We start from the raw sequence: 27,898 nt of genomic DNA, 5'->3' as shown, positions 1-27,898 counted from the left end.
AAGACACCTGGGAGCCAGAAATCTTTCTGATTGAGAGGGGGTCAAATACTTATTTCCCTCATTAAAATGCTGTCACGGTTTCGGCCGAGGCTGCTCCTCCTCCTGGTTCGGGCAGGCTTCGGCGATCGTCGTCCCCGGAGTACTAGCTGCCACCGATCTATGTTTCATGTTCGTTTGGTTTTGTCTTGATGTTGTACACCTGTGTCTTGTTAGTCCTCGTTAGTGTCCTATTTAGTTCTCGTTGTGTGTGTTTGTCTTTGTGTGTGATTGCTCTTCTGTTTCGTGTTGGAGCTACGTACTTACCTCCAGTGTTTTGGAGAGGTTTTTCGCACATGTTAGTGCGCCGTTTGTTTGACGCCTGTGTGCGCCGTTATTTCGCCTTTGGGCTTATTGTGCTTATTTTCTACGTGAATATTGCACTAAAGTCTTTTGGACTGAGCTTCTGCGTCCTGCGCTTGATTCATGCACCACACCCACCTTCAGCACCCCTTGACAGAATCACACACCTAAATGGAATCAGCAGGATCTGCAGTTACGCCTGAGTCGCTCGAGGAACATGTTCGCGGCCAAGATGACCAGATACGACAACTGGGGACAGCTCTACAGGACGTCATCAACACCCTGCACCGATGGGAGGCCAGCGGGGTACCCACACCTCCACCTACCCTGCCAACCCCATCGGCCGGTCCACCAGTCCCAGGTCCGGAACCCAGGGGGATCGGCTCTCGCTCCCGAGGGCGTATGACGGAACAGCTGCCGGGTGTCAGGGGTTCCTCCTGCAGTTGGAGCTCTACCTGGCCACTGTACACCCGGTGCCCTCGGGACACAAGAGCGTTTCCGCCCTCATCTCCCGTCTCACGGGCAAGGCGTTGGAGTGGGCTAACGCCGAGTGGAGGAAGATGGACGCCAACACCATCTCCTACGCCGAGTTATCCCGCCGCTTCAAGGCTGTGTTCGACCATCCACCTGAGGGCAAAGCGGCGGGGGAGCGTCTAGTTCACCTGAGACAGGGGAGGAGGAGCACACAGGCGTTTGCTCTAGAGTTCCGGACTCTAGCGGCGGACGCAGGGTGGAATGAACGGGCCCTCATCGACCATTTTCGATGTAGCCTACGGGAGGACGTTCAACGTGAGTTGGCCTGCAGGGATACCCATCTCACCTTCGACCAGTTGGTCGATATGTCCATCCGTCTGGACACCCTGCTGGCCACCCGTGGACGTCCCGAGGGGGGTCCGTCCTTTCCGCCCTCCGGCACCTCTGAGCCGAGCCCTATGGAGCTCGGGGGTGCCGGCGCTAGAGAAAGGAGGAGGAGGAGCCCGAGGGGGCCTGTCTCCTGCACCAAGTGCGGTCGTGGAGGGCACACTGCGGCCAGGTGCTGGGGAGGGTTCTCCGGGGGAGAAGACGACAGGCCACGCACTGGGGGGGCCTCCCAGGTGAGTAGACGTCCCACTTACCCAGAGCTTTCTGTTGCGCACTTTTGTATACCTGTGTGTTTTCCACAGGTTGCACCTCATTCCCAGCATAAGGCGCTAGTAGATTCAGGCGCAGCTGGGAGTTTTGTTGATCGGAAGTTTTGTTTAGATTTAGGGATCCCTCTCCTACCTGTTGACAAACCTTTTCCCGTTCATGCCTTAGATAGCCGCCCGTTGGGGTTGGGGTTGATTAGGGAGATCACAGCACCACTTAGGATGTGTGCGCAGGGGGGTCATGAAGAGACTATACAGCTGTATCTGATCGACTCTCCTGCGTACCCAGTGGTGCTGGGAATTCCCTGGTTAAGCACCCATAACCCTGCTATTTCGTGGCAACAGAGGGCTCTCGATGGGTGGTCTGCTCAGTGCGAGGGGCGATGTCTGGGTGTTTCCGTGGGGGCGACTTCGGTGGAAAGTCCAAACCAAATGCCCGCACTGCACATTCCGCCTGAATATGGGGATTTAGCTCTCGTGTTTAGTAAAACTAGGGCGACGCAGTTGCCTCCTCATAGACAGGGGGATTGTGCGATTGATCTCCAGGCAGGAGCAGCGCTCCCACGGAGCCACGTGTATCCTTTGTCTCAAGAGGAGAGAAAAGCTATGGAGACTTACATAGCCGAATCTTTGAGACAGGGATACATTCGGCCCTCCACTTCTCCCGCCTCCTCGAGTTTCTTTTTTGTGAAGAAGAAAGATGGAGGGTTGCGCCCGTGCATTGATTACCGTGGTCTCAATCAGATTACTGTGAAATACAGTTATCCACTCCCTCTGATTGCGACCATGACAGAGTCATTGCATGGAGCGCGGTTTTTCACAAAATTGGATCTCAGGAGCGCGTATAACTTGGTGCGCATTAGGGAGGGCGACGAATGGAAGACAGCGTTTAGTACCACGTCAGGTCATTTACAATATCTCGTCATGCCATATGGGTTGATGAATGCTCCATCAGTCTTCCAATCCTTCGTAGATGACATTTTCCGGGATATGCAGGGACAAGGGGTGGTCGTGTACATGGATGACATTCTGTTGTACTCGTCTACCCGAGCCGAGCATATAACCCTGGTGCGTCGTGTATTGAGGAGGCTGTTGGAGCACGACCTATATGTCAAGGCAGAGAAATTTCTGTTTTTCCAGGAGTCGGTCTCCTTTTTGGATTATCGGTTGTCCGCGTCAGGGGTGAGAATGGAGGTGGATCGTGTGTCCGCTGTGCGTAATTGGCAAACTCCAACCACTGTAAAAGAGGTGCAGCAGTTCTTGGGCTTTGCGAATTACTACCGGAGGTTTATCCGGGGGTTTTGGACAGGTGGCAGCTCCCATCACGTCCCTTCTGAAAGGGGGGTCCGGTGCGCCTGCAGTGGTCAGCTGATGCGGACAGGGCCTTTAGGAGACTGAAGGACCTGTTTACGTCGGCTCCGGTGCTGGCGCATCCGGATCCCGCATTACCCTTTCAGGTTGAGGTAGACGCGTCTGAGGCTGGTATAGGGGCCGTTCTCTCTCAACGGTCCGGCACGCCACCTAAACTCCGCCCCTGTGCTTTTTACTCAAAAAAGCTCAGCCCGGCGGAGCGGAACTATGACGTTGGGGACAGGGAGCTGTTAGCTGTAGTTCAAGCCCTTAAGGTGTGGAGGCATTGGCTTGAGGGGCTCAACACCCTTTCCTCATTTTGACTGACCATCGGAACCTGGAGTACATCCGGGCAGCGAGGAGACTGAACCCTCGCCAGGCTCGATGGAGTATGTTTCTCACCAGGTTCGTATTTAAAATCACGTACATCCCTGGGTCCCAGAATGGTAAGGCAGATGCGCTGTCCCGGCGGTATGACACGGAGGAGAGGTCCGTTGAGCCTACTCCCATACTACCGGAGTCTTGCCTTGTGGCACCGGTGGTGTGGGAGGTCGATGCCGAAATCGAGCGAGGCGTTGCGTGCCGACCCCAGCCCTCCACAGTGTCCTGAGGGTCGGAAGTACGTTCCGCTCGAGATTCGGGATCGACTCATTTACTGGGCTCACACGTCACCCTCCTCTGGACATCCGGGTATTGGCCGGACAGTGCATTGCCTTAGCACTAAATACTGGTGGCCCACTTTGGCTAGGGATGTGAGGGTTTATGTCTCCTCCTGCTCGGTGTGCGCCCAGTGTAAGGCGCCCCGACATCTGCCCAGGGGTAAGTTACAACCCCTGCCCGTTCCACAACGACCATGGTCCCACCTCTCGGTGGATTTTGTGACAGACCTTCCCCTCTCTCAGGGGAATACCACCATCCTGGTCGTTGTGGACCGGTTCTCTAAGGCCTGTCGTCTTCTCCCTATGTCGGGTCTTCCTACTGCCCTGCAGACCGCTGAGGCCCTATTTACCCACGTCTTCCGGCATTACGGGGTACCCGAGGATATAGTGTCTGATCGAGGCCCCCAGTTTACCTCCCGTGTTTGGAGAGCGTTCATGGAGCGTTTGGGGGTCTCGGTTAGCCTTACCTCAGGGTACCACCCGGAGAGTAACGGGCAGGTAGAACGTGTCAACCAGGATGTGGGTAGGTTTCTGAGGTCGTATTGCCAGGGCCGGCCGGAGGAGTGGGCACGGTACATTCCCTGGGCCGAGATGGCCCAGAACTCTCTCCGCCACTCCTCTACCAACCTAACCCCCCTTCCAATGTGTGTTAGGTTACCAGCCGGTTCTGGCACCTTGGCAGCAGAGCCAGATCGAGGCCCCTGAGGTGGATGATTGGATGAGGCGCTCGGAAGAGACGTGGAACGCTGCCCACATCCACCTGCAGCGGGCCGTCCCTTCGTCACAAGGCGGCGCCGATCTCCACCGCAGTGAGGGGCCGGTGTACGCACCCGGAGATCGAGTCTGGCTCTCTACCAGAAACCTACCCCAACCGCCTGCCCTGCCGGAAGCTGGGTCGGCGGTTTGTGGGGCCCCTTTAAAGTCCTGAGAAGATTGAACGAGGTGTGTTATAGGTTACATCTACCTGTTGAGTATAAGAATATTAACCCCTCGTTCCATGTGTCTCTTCTCAGGCCGGTGGTAGCTGGTCCACTCCAGGACAATGAGATAGGGGAGACTCCTCCGCCCCCACTGGACATCGAGGGGGCTCCGGCGTACACCGTTCGGTCCTTCTTGGACTCAAGACGCCGGATGGGGGGTCTCCAGTATCTCGTGGAGTGGGAGGGGTACGGCCCGGAGGAGCGGTGTTGGGTGCCGCGGAGGGACATCCTAGACCCATCTCTCCTGTCGGAGTTCCACCGGGACCATCCCGCGCGCCCTGCTCCGCGTCCTCCTGGTCGTCCCCGAGGCCGGGGTCGGCGCACGGCTGGGGCCGCGCGTCAAGGGGGGGGTACTGTCACGGTTTCGGCCGAGGCTGCTCCTCCTCCTGGTTCGGGCAGGCTTTGGCGGTCGTCGTCCCCGGAGTACTAGCTGCCACCGATCTATGTTTCATGTTCGTTTGGTTTTGTCTTGATGTTGTACACCTTTGTCTTGTTAGTCCTCGTTAGTGTCCTATTTAGTTCTCGTTGTGTGTGTTTGTCTTTGTGTGTGATTGCTCTTCTGTTTCGTGTTTGGAGCTACGTACTTCCCTCCAGTGTTTTGGAGAGGTTTTTCGCACATGTTAGTGCGCCGTTTGTTTGACGCCTGTGTGCGCCGTTATTTCGCCTTCGGGCTTATTGTGCTTATTTTCTACGTGAATATTGCACTAAAGTCTTTTGGACTGAGCTTCTGCGTCCTGCGCTTGATTCATGCACCACACCCACCTTCAGCACCCCTTGACAAATGCAAATCAATTTATAACATTTTTGACATGGATTTTTCTTGATTTTTTGGATTGGATTGTTGTTATTCTGTCTCTCACTGTTCAAATAAACCTACCATTAAAATTATAGACTGATCATTTCTTTGTCAATGGGCAAACGTACAAAATCAGCAGGGGATCAAATACTTTTTTCCCTCACTGTATATATATATATATATATATATATATATTTAGTTAGTTAGGGGATTGTATCTCTTCAAGCACAATAAAGTGTTACAAAACCATAGTGGTTACAGAACAAGACCAATCCAATGATCCCTCACTGCTAGCCTCTAGATATGAATTTCAGTCCCTGATTAGAGGGGAGCAATTTAAAAAAATGCAGTGGGAATGGCTTCGAGGTCCAGAGTTGAGTTTGAGGGATTTAGATTAATGCTGCAGGAATCCCTTGTTTTAGGCTTGTTCAACTCCACCGTATTGCCCATTCTTGTTAGGAGTGTTTTCTGGTTACAGGCATGTCTCTCATGCATATAGCAAACAGACAGAAAACATATGAACACCGTAGTGTGTAATGTGTTTGTATATGGATATATACTTTAATTTTTTTGTGTGATTTTTTTGCACCAAAGAAAACAAGTGATAGACAACAATACTGATAAAAACAGTGTGCATGTGTGGTTGGAAATACAATGTACTTATATTTTATGTTGGACCCCAGATGAGCTTGACTTTAGTTACTATGGATGCAGCGATATTAAACATTCTATTTGACAAGTTTTATGTTTCAGACACTCCTCACCTTTCCTCAAACTCTACTGGTATCTAGAACTGTACCTGTCTCTTCCACTGGTCAAGCAACTCATCAGTTAAGTTGTATACTAGTGATTTATACAGATAGCCTTACAAAACATGTACCCCACCCTCTAAAGCAGGCAACTAGATTCAGCCATGGACCAATTTGTTGTCGGAGTGGATGGTTGGGTGTCCATAACATAATTATAATAATTTGCACACTGCAAACTGACCACAACTAAGCCCAAAAAGAGGTTGTATTTGAAAATAACAATCAGTTCATACCTTGATTACATTGATACATTTTTGTGGGAATACTTGGGAACCGATTTTTCTAAATTACACTCATTTTTAGCTGAATTCCCAGTGATTTTCTTTTTATAAAACAACTTTGGTTTTGGCCTGCGGTCCGCCTGTTGCCGACCCCTCCTCTAAAGAGTAATCTTAGGTAATCCCTTTTACGTGAGGTCATGAAATAAAGATAAAAACATTCTTAAGTGACCGGCTGAAGCTATAGATCAGGGCCTGTATTCATAAAGCATCACAGAGTAGGAGTGCTGATCTCGGATCAGGTCCCCCCTGTCCATGTAATTTTATTCATTATAATTTAAATGGCTAAACTGATAAGTTCTCTTACTGAGATGCTTTGTGAATACAGACCTCACTGTATATTGTATACTGTGTCTTTATCCTACTAATGGATCCATCAATTATCATCCTCTGTGTGAGTCCTCACTGCTATGCTATTCACTCTCACCCGTTCACATTTAATTAATATTCACTCTCTCTTTTTCTCTCTCTCCTTCCATCCCTCTTTTGTCCAGGTGAAAAAGATGGCTCCAGAGTTCTATGATAATTTACTCCAGCATGACTCATGGTACTCTGGGACCTTAATTGGGGAGGATGGGCTCGTGGTAATGGCTGAAGCGGAATTAGTAGAATGGTATCAAATACATCAAACACATGGTTTCCAGGTGTCTGATGCCATTCCATTCGCGCCGTTCCAGCCATTGTTATGAGCCGTCCTCCCCTCCTCCTGTGTTTTGAATGTAATGTTACCTTAGATGTACCATAAACCAGCTCTCCAGATTTATTTTATAAACTGCGTACAATAAAAGGTACTAGATGACTGTATGATTTATTTAAAAAATTATTATGACAAATATTTTGTCTTTGATAATAAATCTAAAATGTTTTGTTGTGACAGTGTTAGATTGTTTTTTTCTCCAAAGCCCCCAGAAAAGGTATCTATTCCTTTCCTGGGTCATGTTCATTATGCACCAAACGGAAAAAACTGACTGAAATAGGGAGGAACTTCCTGAACTTGTCCAATAAGGGTTTTCTGTTGCAAAACGTTTTTAGAATGTTTCCCTTGTGTGCCCTAATGAACATGACCCATTTATCAAATCCCTTTTTGGATTAATAACTCACTCACTGAAGACTTCTCATTCTTATAGACTCACAATATTGAACTAACTTCTTACAGTAGTAGTAATTCCTATGGATTGTTGGATCATTCTTATAGAGTACAGATGTTACAAGTAGATGGCAGCAGTTTTAATTCTACATTTTCCCTGATCCTGAGTTACAATAAGTAAATATGTGCCTAAGCTACAATCCAATGTATCTGGTTGTGCCTCAAAGAAATATAGTTGTTGACATACAAAGATAAGCAAATAGTCAACATTTTGAAAGTTTCACCTCACTGAACACTGAGCCCAGGTAACGTTACAGAACATTCAAATAGAAATGTAATGTATAAACCTGACGTGATTCACGATTCTACCTGACAATCATATCTGTTCTACACTGTTCTGTAACGTTGCACCCTTCTGAACAGAGCCCAGGTAACATATTATAGCACACGTCATCCCATCGGAATTAGAATTATACTGAACAAAAATATAAACGCAAAATGGAACAATTTCACAGATTTTCCTGAGTTACAATTCATATGAGGAAATCAGTCAATTGAAATAAAATCTTTAGGCTGTAATATATGGATTTCACATGACTGGGAATACAGATATGCATCTGTTGGTCACCGATACCTTTAAAAAAAAATGGGCCTCATAATGGGCTTCAGGATCTTGCCACGGTATTTCTGTGCATTCAAATTGCCATCGATAAAATGCAATTGTGTTCGTTATCTGTAGCTTATGCCTGCCCATATCATAACCCCACCGCCACCATGGGGCACTCTGTTCACAACGTTGACATCAGCAATCCGCTCGCCCACACAACGTGTGGTCTGTGGTTGTGAGGCTGGTTGGATCATGCTGTTTAATCAGCTTCTTGATATGCCACACCTGTCAGGTGGAATGATTATCTTGGCAAATGAGAAATGCTCACTAACATGGATGTAAACAAATTTGTGCACAAAATTTGAGAGATATAAGCTTTTTGTGGGTATGGAAAATTTCTGGGATCTTTTATTTCAGCTCATGAAACAAGGGACCAAAACTTTACATGTTGCGTTTATATTTTTGTTCAGTGTAGAAGTCCTTTATTATCCTAAGCTTGGGAAATTCTTATGGCATTTTAAGCTTCACAACATCTCTTAAAACACAAAATATCATCATGAAACGTCAAACATGCAGTATAAATAAACATCATGCAAATAAATATGAAGCAAGTCAATATAACATGGGGGGATTGTAGCTATGTACAGGTGGGAGGATGGAGGGCAAGGACAGGAGGAAAAAGCCTATGTGCCAGGGATATAGTTCATTTTAAAGCATACATTGATAAGGCATCACTCCACAAAAACATACCTTTAACTCTTTCCACTCACAGCCTCTTTCCTCCCGTGTACGGGTTGAGCATGTCAGATTTTGTCATTGATGAGCCTAAATTGGAACGCAGGTGAACTCATACAAGTACCTGGGGGTCCACATTGACAGTGGGCTGTGCTGGCGCACCCCATGTGGAGAGTGTGTGCTCAGGCATTCCAACAGCACTTACACTTCCTGCGTCGACTCAGGGTCACTATTGAGTCAATCCTACGCTACGGCGTGTTACATGGTTTGGTAACCTGACAGTGCAGCTCAAAGCCCAAATCTTGAGACTGACCAAGACAGCAGGGAAGATTATAGGCATGACACTTCCCTTCTCTCTCCAGGACATTTTTGAGGAGACCATCATCATACAGGCCAGAAAGGTCATATCGGACCCCACACATGCATTGAACACAGAGTTCTAGCTGATGCCATCGAGGAGGCGTTATAGGGTGCATATGCAGGCTGAACTGCTTAGCAGCAGGGGAGACATTAAGGCAGACGAGGGAGACGGCAATGACGGACTGGAGCCTGGCCTGTAGGCCTTCATCATGTGGAACTGCAACCTAGTCACAGCCTTACATGACATGAACTTATGAACTATTTGTGTGTGTGGGAAGTGTGTGATGGGGTGTTATTCTCAGTTGATTCTATGTATTTATGTATTTATGTGGAAGCAGCAGCACTCTCTATTGTCAAAGTCAAATTTCCCCTTGGGGACAATAAAGTATATCATATCATCATATCATATGCTCTACATGACGTCAGAGCTCAGGTTCTCCACTTCACAGTCCTGTACGGGTTTTGACTGACAGCCCTTATAAACTAGAGCACTGAACGTGACAAGAAGATGCCCCCATCCCTCCCACTAATTGAGCTACTTTTGCACATTTCTTGTTGTCTGATTGAGGGAAAGGCTGTAAATCGAGAGGAGTCGGTGTGTTCTGAAAGATGAGACGTTGAGGATTTTAATAAATACCAATTTGATGTCATACAAGCAAACCACACACGCATGAGTCCAAATGTGCACTTCAAATTTCCATATTTGAAAACTCATGTAATTTACAGTATCAATGTTTATGATCGCCAAGTTTGATCCAGAGTTACAAGGGTGGCATGCGCCTATGTCGTATTGTGAAGAACATTAGCCGCAGAACACGCACTTGAATGCACTTATGACGAATCAAAATTACAATCTGTTTTTCTGAAGTGCCTTTTGAAACCCCTAACCCTAACACTGTAAGATCCTATTTTATAACTTTTTTTAAAGCTTTCAAATTATGCTCACCTGACCCAGATTGCGATTGATAATGGAATGTTTTTGGATTGCGTAAACAACAACCGTATTTGTGTGATGTTGGGGACGAAGGGCTGTGTTACAAACAAAAAAACTACAAGTGTGCTTGCTTTAGTTCTTCAAATGCATGCTAGGAGGGCTCAAAAAAGCACCATAGTTGAGCTCCCCAGCTAGCATATTTGGTTCCTTGGAAGTTGTGGAAATGTAAATTTTTTAGTTTCCCATTGGTTCTGGGATTGAAGCCATAAGTTTCCTGACTGTTAAAACTGAGTTTTTTTAATGTTCTGAGAACACAAGTGAAAATTCACTTGTTCTGGGAAGGTTTATTTTTAGGTTGCAGGGAGGTTCTGAGAACATTTTACTCTGGTTCTCAACTCTGGCGTACTTAATACACAAGTACAGAAACAGACTCAATGCTGAGCATGACCTCAGGGTTGCACTGTCAAAAACGGATTCCCAGAATAGACCTGCTTGTTTAAAACTTCAACCAGCCACACACCTCTCATTAGGATTGTGTGTGTGTGTGTGTATGTGTGTGTGTGTGTGTGTGTGTGTGTGTGTGTGTGTGTGTGTGTGTGTGTGTGTGTGTGTGTGTGTGTGTGTGTGTGTGTGTGTGTGTGTGTGTGTGTGTGTGTGTTTGCTGGTCTACATCTGTGTGATGTGATCAGATTATTCCAGTTCATGATAAAAATTATGTATTGTATTTTAACAGTCACAGTTCCAACCTATACTTTTTTTCACCAATCATTTCTACAGTAAGATGTACAGTAGGCCTGACCATTTTTCATCTGTACTGTTACTTAGGGTTGCACTATCAAAAACTGAGCCTGTGTGTGTGTGTTCTGTTAGACATTTGTGTGATGTGATCAATCAGTTTATTCCTGTTCAGAATGAAAATGATTTATTGTATTTTAACAGCAACAGTTCGAACCTAGACAGATATGTAAGAGTGTTTTTAATGGGGAACAATAAACATGAATAGCTATTTATATGGGTATTTCATTTCATTGTTATTTGTTTTTGTCTATATTGCATTTGTTTTAGCCATAAGGGCAATGCAATGTACCCATATTTACATGTTTTCATAAGCTTGGGTCCCAGGAAAACACAGAATTTCTAATTTGGGTCCCAGGCTGAAAAAGTTTAAGAACCCCTGAGATAGAGGATAGGGAGAGTTTTGTTGATGCTGAGAATGGAATGTATATGTTTTTAAATAACAGACTAGCACACTTGAGGCAGAAACAGATTAGCACACTTGAATGTTGAATGCTTCTTGATTGAATGTTATTAGCTAAAGATAGAATACTTTCTGAGTGCAGAACATTTTCAGAGCATGCTCAACACTAATGTCTAGCAGTTCTCATACAGTACATCATTCATTCAGTTCCAATGAAGCCACAAGGAAGATTGACAACTATTCTGCCTCACATACCTATCACACTATTGTACCAACCCAAAGTGTACCATGCTGACTCTGATATTTTCTTTTCACATTGTCCTTTCCAGCACAGTTCCAGCAACTATGGTGGATGCCAAACCAGGCCAGTGCAGTACACCTTGGCTCAGCAAAGTAGTGTAAATCAAAGAGTAAAGTTGCCTGTAAACGCTAATCTCTGTTTTGCATTTCCCCCACCAATAGTTAAGGTTATGGGGAATGGGACGCTGATCCTATATCTGTACCTAGGGGAAACTTCACTCCGGAGTGTTAATCAACTCATATAGTAACCAGCCATAGTATACATAAAAAAGGGGCTGGGTTTGTGTTCAGCGGGCATGTTGTTGGCGCTCTCAGTTGCCCGGCGGCGGTAGTAGCGGCGCAGGGCTTGGCTGCCCGGGTGGCACTGGCGCATGTGGAGGAAGTACTCGTCGGGCCGGTTGGATGTATAGCCGCAATCCTCGCACACGAAGATCTTGGAGCGGCGCTGGCGGTAGGCATACTGCTGGCACACGCCATGGATCTTCCTCAGGTGGGACTCGAGGGAGCAGCGCTGGGTGAAGGCCTTGTCGCACAGCTCGCAGCGGTACGGACGGATACCTGGCAGGAGGGGAGAGAGAGTGAGGACGGTGTATGTGGGGGGGAGGTGGAACATGAAATAGTGTGTGTCAGGGCCGTGCACAGACCTTTCAGGGGGTAGGTGCTCAAAATGAATGTTTTATTTCATAATGCTATCTCAATATTCATAACATACCAAATGCCTCTGTAGCGGAACATATCCTTTTATTCCTGTTATGCGGTGCCTTTTCTGTCCCCAGGAAATAACATATCTTATTTAGTCTAAAATGTGTTGTTCCAAAGGGCTTAAAATATAACGTTAGGTGTCCATTACCATAAAAACACAAAGATATGGTTCTCAAAGGGAATTTTATGCATTTTGACCATTTTGTTTTCAGTGGATGTAGGTGTTTTTGCCATGTCCCCGGGTGCTATTCATCAACTTCTACGAGAAATATAAGCCATTAAATAATAAAATATTCAATATTTATTCATTATTTTATAGTCCTACTTAAAATATCAGTCATCAATACTTTTTTTTCATGATTAATGTATTTATTGTTACTGTATTTAAGATTTTCTGTGTCCTTGATTTCACTTTCCACCCTGTGGAGTAGTAGTAATACCCCTTAAAAAAACAGCCCCTTCCCACAATGACATCATGTTCAGGAAGCGTCAATAATGTTTTGAGCGGGAAAACAACAGTGCAAAGCTAAGTAAGTATCAACACTCGGTTTTATTTATATTTTAATGTTTCATGATGTTCCACAGATGATGCAATCTCTATTGCACTCCACACTGCCATTTCCCACCTGGACAAGAGGAACACCTACGTGAGAATGCTATTCATTGACTACAGCTCAGCGTTCAACACCATAGTGCCCTCATAGCTCATCACTAAGCTAAGGACCCTGGGACTAAACACCCCCCTATGCAACTGGATCCTGGACTTCCTGACGGGCGGCCCCCAGGTGGTAAGGGTAGGTAACAACACATCTGCCACGCTGATCTTCAACACGGGGGCCCCTCAGGGGTGAGTGCTCACTCCCCTCCTGTACTCCCTATTCACCCATGACTGCATGGCCAGGCACGACTCCAACACCATCATTAAGTTTGCCGACGACACAACAGTGGTAGGCCTGATCACCGACAATGATGAGACAGCCTATAGGGAGGTCAGAGACCTGGCCGTGTGGTGCCAGGATAACAACCTCTCCCTCAACGTGATCAAGACAAAGGAGATGATTGTGGACTACAGGGAAAAAAAGATGACTGAGCACGCCCCCATTCTCATCGACAGGGCTGTAGTGGAACAGGTTGAGAGCTTCAAGTTCCTTGGTGTCCACATCTCCAACAAACTATCATGGTTCAAACACACCAAGACAGTCGTGAAGAGGGCACAACAAAGCCTATTCCCCCTCAGGAGACTGAAAAGATTTGGCATGGGTCCTCAGATCCGCAAAAAGTTATACAGCTGCACCATCGAGAGCTTCCTGACTGGTTGCATCACCACCTGGTATGGCAACTGCTCGGCCTCCAACCGCAAGGCACTACAGAGGGTAGTGCGTACGGCCCAGTACATCACTGGGGCCAAGCTTCCTGCCATCCAGGACCTCTATACCAGGCGGTGTCAGAGGAAGGCCCAAAAAATTATCAAAGACTCCAGCCACCCTAGTCATAGACTGTTCTCTCTGCTGCCGCACGGCAAGTGGTACCGGAGTGCCAAGTCTAGGTCCAAAAGGCTTCTTAACAGCTTCTACCCCCAAGCCATAAGACTCCTGAACAGCTAATCATGGCTACCCGGACTATTTGCATTTACCCCCCACTCCACCCCACCCCACCCCAACCCAACCCCAACCCCAACCCCCTCTTTTACGCTGCTGCTACTCTGTTTATTATTTATGCATAGTCACTTTAACTCTACCCACATGTACATATTACCTCAATTACTTCGACTAACCCGTGCCCACGCACATTGACTCTGTACCGGTACCCCCTGTATATAACCTCCCTACCGTTATTTTATTTTACTGCTGCTCTTTAATTATTTGCTTTTTTTTTTTTTTCTTAAACTGCATTGTTGTTAAGGGCTTGTAAGTAAGCATTTCACTGTAATGTCTACACCTGTTGTATTCGGCGCATGTGGCAAATACAATTTGATTTCATTTGATTTGATTAGAGGAACATGTTATCAAATTTAATAATTTCTAAATATGTTTGACAAATAAATGAAAATTCTCTTCAAGTGTTCACCATTATGCTAGCTGGATCTTGATCACTCACAGTGCTATGGCTAACTTAGCCTCCAAATTTCCACCCTGTCAGGTTCCACCCTGTTAGGCATATCCACCTAACTGGGTGGAACATGCACCTAACAGGGTAGACATTTTGGCAGAAAGGATAGAAAAATAATGACTTATGTCAATATGTATTATTACTTACATAATACATTTATATTTTATGTATATTTAGATACATATTTGTTTCTTATTACATTACAATGACTAAGCTTATTTACATTTGCGTAAATGTGATATATGTCATTGTATTTTAATGTATATGAAATTATAATTAGTAATTGTAATGTAATGTAATTAGCACCTAAATATGTGTGTATCACAGGCGGCTGGTGGCACCTTCATTGGGGAGGACGGGCTCATAGTAATGGCTGGAACATTATAAATGGAATAGTATCGAACACATCAAACCCATGTTTTCCATGTGGTTGATACCATTCCATTTACTCCATTCCAGCCATTATTGTGAGCCGTCCTCCCCTCAGCAGCCTCCTGTGTGTGTGTATATATATATAGTATACACTACCGGTCAAATGTTTTAGAACACCTACTCATTCAAGGGTTTTTCTGTATTTTTACTATTTTCTACATTGTATAATAATAGTGAAGACATCAAAACTATGAAAGAACACATATGGAATCATGTAGTAACCATAAGTGTTAAACAAATCAAAATATATTTTATATTTGAGATTATTCAAATAGCCACCCTTTGCCTTGATGACAGCTTTGCACACTCTTGGCATTCCCTCAACCAGCTTCACCTGGAATGCTTTTCCAACAGTCTTGAAGGAGTTCCCACAAATGCTGAGCACTTGTTGGCTGCTTTTCCTTCACTCTGCGGTCCGACTCATCCCAAACCATCTCAATTTGGTTGAGGTCGGGGGATTGTGAAGGCCAGGTCATCTGATGCAGCACTCCATCACTCTCCTTCTTGGTAAAATAGCCCTTACACAGCCTGGAGATGTGTTGGGTCATTGTCCTGTTGAAAAACAAATGATAGTCCCACTAAGCCCAAACCAGATAGGATGGCGTTTCGCTGCAGAATGCTGTGGTAGCCAGGCTGGTTAAGTGTGCCTTGAATTCTAAATAAATCACTGACAGTGTCACCAGCAAAGCAACCCCACACCATTACACCTCCTCCTTCATGCTTCACGGTGGGAACCACACATGCGGAGATCATCTGTTCACCTACTCTGCGTCTCACAAAGACACAGCGGTTGGAACCCAAAATCTCAAATTTGGACTCATCAGACCAAAGGACAGATTTCCACCGGTCTAATGTCCATTGCTCGTGTTTCTTGGCCCAAGCAAGTCTCTTATTCTTATTGGTGTCCTTTAGTAGTGGTTTCTTTACAGCAATTCGACCATGAAGGCCTGATTCACGCAGTCTCCTCTAAACAGTTGATGTTGAGATGTGTCTGTTACTTGAACTCTGTGAAGCATTTATTTGGGCTGCAATCTGAGGTGCAGCTAACTCTAATGAACGTATCCTCTGCAGCAGAGGTAACTCTGGTTCTTCCTTTCCTGTGGCGGTCCTCTTGAGAGCCAGTTTCATCATAGCGCTTGATGGTTTTTGCGACTGCACTTGAAGAAACGTTCAAAGTTCTTGAAATGTCCCGTATTGACTGACCTTCATGTCTTAAAGTAATGATGGACTGTTGTTTCTGTTTGCTTATTTGAACTGTTCTTGCAATAATATGGACTTGGTCTTTTACCAAATAGGGCTATCTTCTGTATATACCCCCTACCTTGTCACAACACAACTGATTGTCTCAAACGTATTAAGAAGGAAAGAAATTCCACAAATTAACTTTTAACAAGGCACACCTGTTAATTGAAATGCATTCCAGGTGACTACCTCATGAAGCTGGTTGAGAGAATGCCAAGAGTGTGCAAAGCTGTCATCAAGGCAAAGGGTGGCTACTTTGAAGAATCTGAAATATAACATATATTGTGTGTATATATATAAAACTAATATATTAAAACGGTTACATGCATTTGTTAGGGAATGGCACCATCACTCAGTGCTCCTGAAATGCAGCGGCGTTACCGAGCACGCCGTGATGCAGACCCAGAGAGAAGACAAAAGTACCTTGAGAAGGAGAGACAGAGATGGCAGAGAGACAGGGAGACAGAGAAAAATAAGAGGATAGTGTATGACAGAGAGAGAGAGAAGCGTGTTCTAAGGAAAAAATTGACAGAGACGAAGAGAGAAGAAAAGTCCAGAGCAACAGCCAGGGCATCTTTTACCCCTCCCCCCACACCTCCCCCACTTCCTGAACATGACCCAATGCCAGGGCCCTCAAGGTTAGAGCAAGCTTGAAGCTGGGCACTTTGATGCTTTATTAGTCAGGATCTATTTGCGTTGTGTTCACAACAGTTCACAATATTTGTGCTCTATTCTATATTACTAAACATACCCATGCTATTACTATGTTTTTTTGTTTGATTGATTGGTTTATTGATTGATTCATTGAATAACTGATTGATAAACTGATTGGTCGATTGATTTATTGATTAGTTTACTAATTACAATACTAGTAGTGCTTACTGTGTTTTAGGCAAAGACGTCAAGGTCAAAGCAAGACCAATGAACTGAAATCAAGAAACTTCAAGCCACCTTGGAAAAAGAGAAAAGGAAAAATACAAGAAGAGATTCCAACGCATTAAGGGAAACTCCTAATCTCCTCGCTCAAAAGTGAATGCCATGCTGAGACATCATCCTGTCCATCCAACCATTAGAATAACCCTTCTGTTGCACTCATCATTGGTCGAAGACATTAGAACTAAATATCGCAACACCAGAAAAGAAAAAGAGAGGCAGATGATTGCAAGAGTAAGTATTGGGAACTTAGTGATGAAGTACCGTCTGAAAAACGCTTGCCCAGACTACTCTAGGTTTTTTTAAAGAAGAGGACTGGATTGGATGGAGATCTTTGTACCTTTGTGTGGACGAAGAGAAACTGGGCAACTGTTGAATCCAAGAAGAGAGTGAAATCCTTATTTTTGAGGGATAATGTGTCGCATCACTACAGGGAGGAAACAAACTGTCACGCGAAACAAAAAGAAAATGCAAAAAAAGGTTGCTGACAGACACAATGAAGAATCTATACAGAAAGTTCCTGTCAGATAGTGAAGACTCAATCTCCTACTCTTTCTTCTACACCTTTAGGCCATTTTGGGTTGTGGAACCCACAGACGCTGACCGTGAGATGTGCCAATGTAAAACCCACGAGAATCTCCAATTCATGGCCTTTACAGCCGTGGGCTTTTATTGTCCAAAAATCTTGAGGAGATGGCAGATGCCACTGTGTACAACACCAAGTCTAAAACCTGTGCGTATGGTGAGTGTAAGGAGTGCCACCATACCACTCACACCCATGTGAAACCTCCATCAAACAAAGAAATTGCCCTGACCCAATGGTCAGTTGAGATCTCCAAAGATGAAGAACAGAGGACCAACGTTACAGTGAAGAAGGAGGTGATAACGACTGAGGACGAACTTGTCAGTCAGTTCCAGGACAGGCTCTTCAGGTTCAGGCACCACCTTTTAAACATCAGATGGCAGTATGCAGCGTACAGAGAGCTGAGGGAGAGTCTCAAGTACAACGACTGTTTGATCCATGTGGACTTCAACAAGAATTACTCCTGCAAATACCAGTCGGTTCATTTTGGAGGATCGCATCAGCAGGCGACCCTCCACACTGGAGTATTATATGCAGGAGCACAGCCTTCACCTGCTGCCTTCTGCTCCATCTCCCCATCAAGAAGGCATGACCCGCCAGAAATCTGGGCACACCTTGATCCAGTTCTGGAGATGGTTAAGGAGAGATACCAAGAAGTTTACCAGCTGCACTTCTTCAGCGACTGGCCAGTATAAACAGAAGGGAAGCGTCTTCCTCTTTTCGACTGAACCATTCAAGGGAGGCTTCCACGACATAAACTGGAATTTCTTCGAGGCTAGATGGTGTTGGCAGGACCCGGAAGAGATCAGCCAACATGCTAGTGCGCCTAGGAGAAGACATTCCAGATGCTGAGGCACTGCTCATCAAGAGTCTGGAATCATCAGTAGAGCTGTTCTTTGTCAGCGAGAACAGTGTCGACACAAAGGTGCAGGAAATGATTGAGGTAGGTGTGTGCGCATACACACACAGAACTTATTTTTTGCATGTCATTTTTTTAACTGCGAGAAGCAGATCTTGTCTAGTGGCTGTGTGAGTAGGGGAATGTTTTCAAAGTTGTTCTAATCTCAGTATATTGTCTCATCTCTTCTCAGGTAACCCATCTAACTGCAGTGAAAGGCACAATGAAGATGCATCAAGTGATAAGTGTGTTGCCAGGTCACATCAAGTACAGAGACATAACCTGTCTCTGCCAAAGAGATGAGGGGGTCATGGACTGTCCCTGCTTTGAGTTAAAAGAAGCAACTCTAGAAGCTCCTGAGGCTCCAAGATCAACTAGAAGCTGCTGAGATGCCAAGATCTGTGTGCACCATTGAAACCCAGTGGCGACCAGGCCATTCACTCTCAGCATATTGGTCAGTGTTGTGTGGTGTCCTACGACAATGAGCCATACTCAGGAATCATAACAGATGTGGAGGAGGATAACATCCAGGTCAAGGACATGCACCGTAATGGAATAAACCAATTATTCTGGCCAAGCCCATTGTCACGCACTGACTTATGGGACTCTTTTATGTTGAGTCAGGGTGTGGATATCTATGTTTGTATTTCTATGTTTGGCCGGGTGTGATTCCCAATCAGAGGAAGCTGTCGCTCGTTGTCTCTGATTGGGGATCATACTTAAGTAGCTTGTTGGCACTCATTAGTTGTGGGATCTTGTTCCGTGTTAGAGGCTTGTATTTGTGTTTAGCCTGAGGACTTCATGTTACGTTGTTTTGTTGTTTTTGTTTCGTGTGTTTATTCGTTGTAATAAACATGTATGCATTTCACGCTGCGCCTTGGTCTGACCCGTCCTTCAACAAGCGTGACAGAAGATCCCACCAAAAATTGACCAAGCAGCATGCCCAGGAGCAGACATCCTGGACATGGGAGGAGATCCTGGACATGGGAGGAGATTCAGGCTAGGATGGATTGCCGTCCTTGGGAGGAGACAGTGGAGGCCCGGTTTAGAGAGGCGCAACGGCAACGCAGAAGGCGCCGGCCGAGGAGGAAGCCCGAGAGACAGCCCCAAGACATTTTTTGGGGGGGGCTAAAAGGGTGTTCGGGGATCGATGGAGAAGAACCCCGACCACTGCACTCGTGGGGGCTCAGGGAGGAGTCCTCACGGGAGGAGGACTGGGCGCAGAAAGTGAAAGACTGGTACAGTCGGAGATCTCTAACGTCAGTTCCCAGTCCGGTACGGCCCATGCCTGCTCCCCGCACCAAGCCAGTGGTGCGTGTTCCCAGTCCGGCCCGGCCCGTTCCTGCTCCCCGCACCAAGCCAGTGGTGCGTGTTCCCAGTCCGGCCCGGCCTGTTCCTGTTCCTCGCACCAGGCCAGTGGTGCGTGTTGCCAGTCCGGCCCGGCCCGTGCCTGCTCCCCGCACCAAGCCAGTGGTGCGTGTCGCCAGTCCGGCCCGGCCCGTTCCTGCTCCTCGCACCAAGCCAGTGGTGCGTGTTCCTAGTCCGGTCCTGCCCGTGCATGCTCCTCGCACCAAGCCAGTGGTGCGTGTGTCCAGTCCGGCACGGCCCGTTCCACCGGTGCCTGGTCCAGCTCCGGTCAGCTGCTCCACTCCGGAGCCAGAGCAGTCCGCTCCACCGATGCCCAGTCCAGCTCCGGTCAGCGGATCCACTCCGGAACCAGAGCAGTCCGCTCCACCGGGGTATAGTCCAGCTCCGGTCAGCGGCTCCAGTCCAGAGCCAGAGCAGTCCGCTCCACCGGTGCCCAGTTCAGCTCCGGTCAGCGGCTCCAGTCCAGACCCAGACGTCAGCCCCCCTCCAGGTTCGGGGTCTCACACACCAGGGTCCAGACAAGGCTTGGTACATCGTGGGAGGAAGGAGATGGGAAGCAGCGCGCCGAGGTCCAGACCGGACCAGGGGCGCAACGGGGAGGCTGAGAGAATGTGGTCGTCACGCCCGGAGCCGGATCCGCCTCCGAGGCGGAATGCACACCCGGACCCTACTCTGTTATGTAAGGTTTGTGCGGTCGGAGCCGCACTGTCACGGTACTGTCACGCCCTGACTTATGGGACTCTTGTATGTTGAGTCAGGGTGTGGATATCTATGTTAGTATTTCTATGTTTGCATTCTATGTTGTGTGTTTCTATGTTTGGCCGGGTGTGATTCCCAATCAGAGGCAGCTGTCACTCGTTGTCTCTGATTGGGGATCATACTTAAGTAGCCTGTTGGCACTCATTAGTTGTGGGATCTTGTTCCGTGTTAGAGGCTTGAATTTGTGTTTAGCCTGAGGACTTCACGTTACGTTGTTTTCGTTTCGTGTGTTTATTCGTTGTAATAAACATGTATGCATTTCACGCTGCGCCTTGGTCTGACCTGTCCTTCAACGAGCGTGACACCCATGCGACAACATCAGCTGGTACGCTGACAACCAGGTAGTATGCCTGATCCCAGAGCAACAGGCACTTAATAAAAGGTCTGTACATAAAAGACCACTTTGGAAACCATAGAGCTACAACTGGAGCAAAGGGACTTGCAATACGTGGAGGAGGGGATGGAGTGGAGTGAAGAAAAGGTAAGAGAGGGGTGGAGTGGGAAGGGTTTTGGAAGGTAGTGAAGTGGAGGAGAGGCGAGGAGGAGAGAGGTAAGAAGGGGAGGGGGGGCACTTTTTAAAAGTTAATGTATCCTTATATGTATGACATATTTTATAAATGCTGTTTAACACTTTTTGAATAACCATCTTATTAAGCTTGAACCGTGAGCCCAGAATTGTTAGGAGCCAAATGAGTAGGGCTGTTTATAATAAAATGCCTGATTAGTGTTATTAAACTTGAACTAATAGTGATTTTCAAATACAATCCAATTGTTTTACATCTAGCTATGTTGTTCTAATGCAATACTCATGTTCTAATTATCTATTTTTGTGTTGTTTTACCAACTTAGGTTGACAATGTGTTTAAAAAGACAAAGTAAATTGAAGATGAAATACATAGAAAGTGGTTCTAATTATAAATGTAGTGTTTTTCTTTAACCAGTTCACAGATTTCTAAGCTAATGAAACATCTTTCATTGTTTAAATATTTTGTTCATTATTGGTGTTAGTTCCACACTGCTATGCTTCATTCCACCCTGTTAGGTCTGTGTTTTAAAATCATAATTGAACAATACCATCAAATCTTATGTATATTTTTGTGGTAACTTGTAGAGATAGAAGGGGTCAACTACATATGCAAAAATGTTGAACAAATGATGTTGTTATGCACTCTTATTAGGAAAAATGTGGTGCAAATAAAGTGCTGGTTCCCGATTAAATAAGACGTTTTGCTTAAAAATCATTGATTTATAATTATTTGAAGAAAATAAATACATTTAATAGAGTAAGGGACATTTGATGTCTTAGAAAATCTACATCTAGATACATTGCATTCGGAAAGTGACTTACTCATAAATCTACACACAATACCCCATAATGACAAAGTGAAAACAGGTTTTTAGAAATTTTTGCAAATGTATAAAACAAAACAAAAACAGATACCTCATTTACATAAGTATTCAGACCCTTTGCAATGAGACTATAAATTGAGCTCAGGTGCATCCTGTATCCATTGATCATCCTTGAGATTTTTCTACAACTTGATTGGAGTCCACCTGTGGTAAAATCAATTGATTGGACATGATTTGGAAAGGCACACACCTGTTTATATATGGTCCCCACAGTTGATATTGCATGTCAGAGCAAAACCCAAGCCATGAGGTCGAAGGAATTGTCCGTAGAGCTCCGAGACAGGATTGTGTCGAGACACAGGTCTGGGGAAGGGTACCAACAAGTTTAGAACCACCAAGACTCTTCTTAGAGCTGGCCGCCCGGCCAAACTGAGCCATCGGGGGAGAAGGGCCTTGGTCAGGGAGGTGACCAAGAACCCGATGGTCACTCTGGCCAAGCTCCTCTGTGGAGATGGGAGAACCTTCCAGAAGGACAATCATCTCTGCAGCACTCCACCAATCAGGCCTTTATGGTAGAGTGGCCAGACGGAAGCCACTCCTCAGTAAAAGGCACATGGAGTTTGCCAACAGGCACCTAAAGGACTCTCAGACCATGAGAAACAAGATTCTCTGGTCTGATGAAGCCAAGATTGAACTCTTTGGCCTGAATGCCAAGCGTCACATCTGGAGGAAACCAGGCACCATCCCTACGGTGAAGCATGGTGGTGGCAGCATCATGCTGTGGGGATGTTTTTCAGCGACAGGGACTGGGAGACTAGTCAGGATCGAGGGAAAGATGAACGGAGCAAAGTATAGAGAGATCCTTGATGAAAACCTGCTCCAGAGCGCTCAGGACCTTAGACTGGGGCGAAGGTTCACCTTCCAACATTATTGCTTTGTCATTATGGTGTATTGTGTGGGGGGAAAAAACTATTTAATCAATTTTAGAATAAGGCTGTAAAGTAATAAAATATGGAAAAAGTAAAGGGATCTGAATACTTTCCGAATGCACTGTACATACACGCATTGTTAACACTTTCAGATAGTTATGTGTATATCCCTGACAGGGTGGAAATATCCCTTGGTCCATGTGTGAACAATCTGCCTATATTTATTAGGATTTAAGTGCCTGAGCTTGATCAATATGTTTTTCTGAAAGTCAAACATGTCCTTTTTCTGATAGAATACAAAACAAATGAAAAATATATACGTTTTTTCACAAAAGTTATGTGGTCCAAAAGGCACCGCTTAGTAGTAATCACCAGCCTATTTATTTCTGCAACAACACACTCAATCATCATTACAAATTGTAAGCAAGTTAGTTACAGTGACTCCTAAAGACATGATTGACATCGGGAAAAGAGGGTGGGCTATCAGCAGATCATTGATGACGATGATTGATGTAAATCTGCTAGTTAGCTAGCTCCATTTCTTCACTGATTGTGATTTACCTGTCTTTCTGCCTCTCTCTGCTGCATGTATCAGCCAACCAGACCCAATATTGATGATGATGTAGGCTAAATCAAGCGTTATCAAGTGTTAATCAAATGTTATGCTGCTGGGGCAGTACTGTTGATATTTAAACTAGATAGCTAGCTACACACACTCGACCGGTGACCGCATCTCTCAAGCCATGTATGTTTGGATACCTGGGAAAAAAAACTGGGGAAAGGCACAACCAGGCACATTCGAACTCCCTACAGGGCAGATCAACAGGCGCAACCAACGGACGGGGTGGGGGGTGGCGAACTTGACGACGACTTGAGGGCAGTGGGTTCCGAACAGGGGAGAACGACTGCCCCCTCGCATTGAAGATTTCAAGTTAAAGGTCGACCGCAGCACTGTTTCCAGAAAACAGGATCCCCCATTATGGTGAATGGGGAAATGGCGATCCTCGTGGTCAATATTCGTGGATATATAAATAAATAAATCTAACACAATCATGGTACCAATAATTGCTTCTATTTCACCAGATGTATGTCCTTAAGCCGATTACTTTACAAAACACACAAAGTTATAGGGATAATTTAGTTGCTAATGGCAGCCTGCTGTCACGATCGTTTATAGACGGAACGGACCAAGGCGCAGCGTGATATGCCAACATGTTTATTTAACGAATAATCACACAACAAAACAACAAACGAAACGTGAAGTACAAGGTAGCACAAAAACAACATACCTTACACGGAACAAGATCCCACAACTAACTAGTGTAAAAAGGCTGCCTAAGTATTGTCCCCAATCAGAGACAACGCGCGACAGCTGCCTCTGATTGGGAACCACACCGGCCAACATAGAAATAGACATACTAGATACTACACCATAGAAATATACAACATAGAACATACACACCCTGACTCAACATATACGAGTCCCTTGAGTCAGGGCGTGACAGTACCCCCGCCCAAAGGTGCGGACTCCGACCGCGCCACATAAACATAACAGGGTAGGGGCCGGGTGGGCATTCCACCTCGGAGGCGGATCCGGCTCCGGGCGTGACCACCACCTATTCTCCGCCTCCCTGTTGCGCCCCTGGTCAGGTCTGGACCTCGGCGCGCTGCTTCCCCTCTCCTTCCTCCCACGAAGTACCAAGCCTTGTCTGGACCCTGGTGTGGGAGACCCCGAACCTGGAGAGGGGCTGACGTCTGGGTCTGGACTGGAACCGCTGACTGGAGCTGGACCCGACGACGGTGGAGCGAACTGCTCTGGCTCCGGAGTGGAGCAGCTGACCGGTGCCGGACCAGGCACCGGTGGAACAGGCACGGGCCGTGCCGGACTGGACACACGCACCACTGGCTTGGTGCGGGGAGCAGGAACGGGCCGGACCGGGCTGACGACGCGCACCACTGGCTTGGTGCGGGGAGCAGGAACGGGCCGTACCGGACTGGCGACGCGCACCACTGGCCTGGTGCGGGGAGCAGGAACAGGCCGGGCTGGGCTGGTGACGCGCACCACTGGTTTGGTGCGAGGGACAGGAACAGGCCGGGCCGGGCTGGTGACGCGCACCACTGGCTTGGTGCGAGGGACAGGAACAGGCCGGACCGGGCTGGCGACGCGCACCACTGACTTGGTGCGAGGGACAGGAACAGGCCGGACCGGGCTGGCGACGCGCACCACTGGCTTGGTGCGAGGGGCAGGAACAGGCCGGACCGGGCTGGCGACGCGCACCACTGGCTTGATGCGAGGAGCAGGAACGGGCCGGACCAGTACTGGGAACACGCACCACTGGCTTAGTGCGGGGAGCAGGAACGGGTCGGGCCGTACTGGAGACCACGCACCACTGGTTTAGTGCAGGGAGCAGGAACGGGCCGGACCGGACTGGCGACACGCACCACTTGCTTGGTGCGAGGAGCGGGACTGGGTTCCCTTTATAAACCCCCGCTCCTTCTGCTGCCTAACCAGCTCCTCTCGCCGTGCCTCTACACCTTCCTTCTCCCTTTTTGCCTCCTGTAGCTCCTCCCTCTGACCGAATAACTCCTGCTCCCTCTGAACCAATAGCCCCCCGTAACATGGTGGCCTCCTCTCCTAACCTGCAGATCCGCCCTTTAACGGCCTCCCTGCTGCCTCGTCAGTCCACACCGTGTGCCCCCCGAAATTTTTTTTATTGGGGTTGCCTCTCGGGTCTCCGTCGTCGGCACGGTTGGCGCCGTTACTCCTCTCCTGCCTGGGCATTTACCTTCGCCCATGGCCCTTTCCCCGCGAATATCTCCTCCCATGACCACAATTTGCCCACCTGTGACATCGCTACTCGCTCCTCCTGGGCACGCTGCTTGGTCCTCGTTTGGTGGGATCTTCTGTCACGATCTTTGACGAACGAGAAGGACCAAGCAGCAGCGTGATATGCGTACATGTTTATTAAATATTAAACACAACGAAACGTGAAGTCCAAGGTAGCACACAAACAACATACCTTACACGGAACAAGATCCCACAACTAACTAGTGCCAAAAGGCTGCCTAAGTATGGTCCCCAATCAGAGACAACGAGCGACAGCTGCCTTTGATTGGGAACCACACCGGCCAACATAGAAATAGACATACTAGATACTACACCATAGAAATATACAACATAGAACATACACACCCTGACTCAACATATACGAGTCCCTTGAGTCAGGGCGTGACACCTGCAGTACCTCGGTCGGCCTTCAACTTGAGATACTCCATGAGAGGGGACAGCACTGAGCTAGCCTGCAATGTCACTTCCTGGAGTAGCTCAAGCTGCGCATGCAATGTTTCCAAAAACGCCACCATGTAGCAAGATGGCGACACGCTGAAATGACACTTCCTGATCTTCAAATGTGCCACTAAGCATTCTCATAGGAAACAATGGGGTGACATCATCGATGGCTTCATCCATATTTATTACAGTCCATGGTTCCAAACAACAACAAAAATAATATATTTTGGGGGGAAAACCACCACCCAAAAGGTCCCTTTGGAGACTTGAAGGGCAAAGGGGCATGTGCTCTGCACAGGTAGAGAGAGCCCTATCGGTGCACAGGCCTGGTGTGTGTGATTTGTTTCCACGAGTTTCACCTCTGTGTGTATCTGTGTGTTTGCATGCCCCTAACCTGTGTATGATTGTGTGTGTGTGTGTGTGTGTGTGTGTGTGTGTGTGTGTGTGTGTGTGTGTGTGTGTGTGTGTGTGTGTGTGTGTGTGTGTGTGTGTGTGTGTGAGTATTGCATGCCTCTCACCTGTGTGAGTGCGCATGTGCCTCTTGAGGTCGAAGGTGTCGTTGAAGCCCTTGCCACAGTAGTGGCAGGGGTGTCTCTTCACCATGCTGTGGCACTTGAGGTGGCGCGTCAACATGCGCTGCAGGGGGAATACCTTGTCACATTCCGAACACAGGAAGTCACCCGAGCTGGGGGACACGTGGGCGGGGCTGAGGAGAGAAGAAAGGGACACGGAGGTTATGACACAGACACTGCCTCAATGTACTGTAGGTGTACCTTGGACACATTCAATCAAACCTTATAACTCTAAAACTCTTCACATAAGTTGTAAGTTGTGAACTCTCCTTTTACAGTATATCACATAGAAAAAAACGTGGCAAAGTTTTTTAGAACCCAATTCATTCACAGTTCAATTTTTACCACATTCTTGCTGGGATAAGCCTTTTATATATCCTGTGCACATGCCTGCAAGTTTAGGAGTGGGAGTAGACATGGGCCGATGTGGATGGACCTCTATTTTAATAAATCCATTGAATATACACCATCACAAAGAAATCCATTATTCATTCATTTCATGCAGGTCCTAAGAAACATTATAAAACTAATCAAATGCGTTTTCAAAAGAATAGAATGGCATATTTTGAATGTAATTATGTTACTTGTCTGTGCAGCCTGTAGGCTACATGGCTGCGCCATGCATATGACATCAATAGTTATTTTGTTCATTAAACGGTCAAGACTTGGGGGGCTAAAAGGGTGGTCGGGGAGCGACAGAGAGGAGCCCCGACCACTGCACTCGTGGGGGCTATAGGAGGAGTCCTCACTGGAGGAGGACGGGGCGCGGAGTGTAAAGGACGGAGACAGTCATGCACCTCCAGCACCGGTTCCCAGTCCGGTACGCCCCGTAGCTGCTCCCCGCACCAAGCCAGTGGTGCGTGTTCCCAGTCCGTCCTGGCCTGTTCCTGCTCCTCGCACCAAGCCAGTGGTGCGTGTTCCCAGTCCGGCCCAGCCTGTTCCTGCTCCTTGCACCAAGCCAGTGGTGCGTGTTCCCAGTCCGGCCCGGACTGTTCCTGCTCCTCGCACCAAGTCAGTGGTGCGTGTTCCCAGTCCGGTCCGGACTGTTCCTGCTCCTCGCACCAAGCCTGTGGTGCGCGTCGCCAGTCCGGCTCGGCCTGTTCCTGCTCCTCGCACCAAGCCAGTGGCGTGTGTCGCCAGTCCGGCACGGCCCGTGCCCGTTCAACCGGTGCC

General features: G+C 47.2%; 1 protein-coding gene across 1 annotated transcript; it reads right to left on the bottom strand.

The window, feature by feature from the left end:
• Window positions 1–11,791: 11,791 nt before the first annotated feature.
• On the bottom strand, window positions 11,792–26,801 carry zgc:171929 (uncharacterized protein LOC100124596 homolog). Its single transcript, XM_041886866.2, has 2 exons — window positions 26,672–26,801; window positions 11,792–12,117 (listed from the first exon to the last, which is right to left on the bottom strand). Exons 1-2 carry the CDS (start codon window positions 26,784–26,786, stop codon window positions 11,792–11,794), a joined length of 441 nt encoding a protein of 146 aa, XP_041742800.1. The 5' UTR covers window positions 26,787–26,801.
• Window positions 26,802–27,898: the final 1,097 nt, after the last annotated feature.

This window comes from Coregonus clupeaformis, chromosome 9, assembly GCF_020615455.1.
Source record: "Coregonus clupeaformis isolate EN_2021a chromosome 9, ASM2061545v1, whole genome shotgun sequence".
In the NCBI taxonomy this organism is placed as follows: domain Eukaryota; kingdom Metazoa; phylum Chordata; class Actinopteri; order Salmoniformes; family Salmonidae; genus Coregonus; species Coregonus clupeaformis.
Note: the sequence above shows the minus strand (reverse complement) of the source record. Positions and strands in the feature narration are given on the sequence as shown.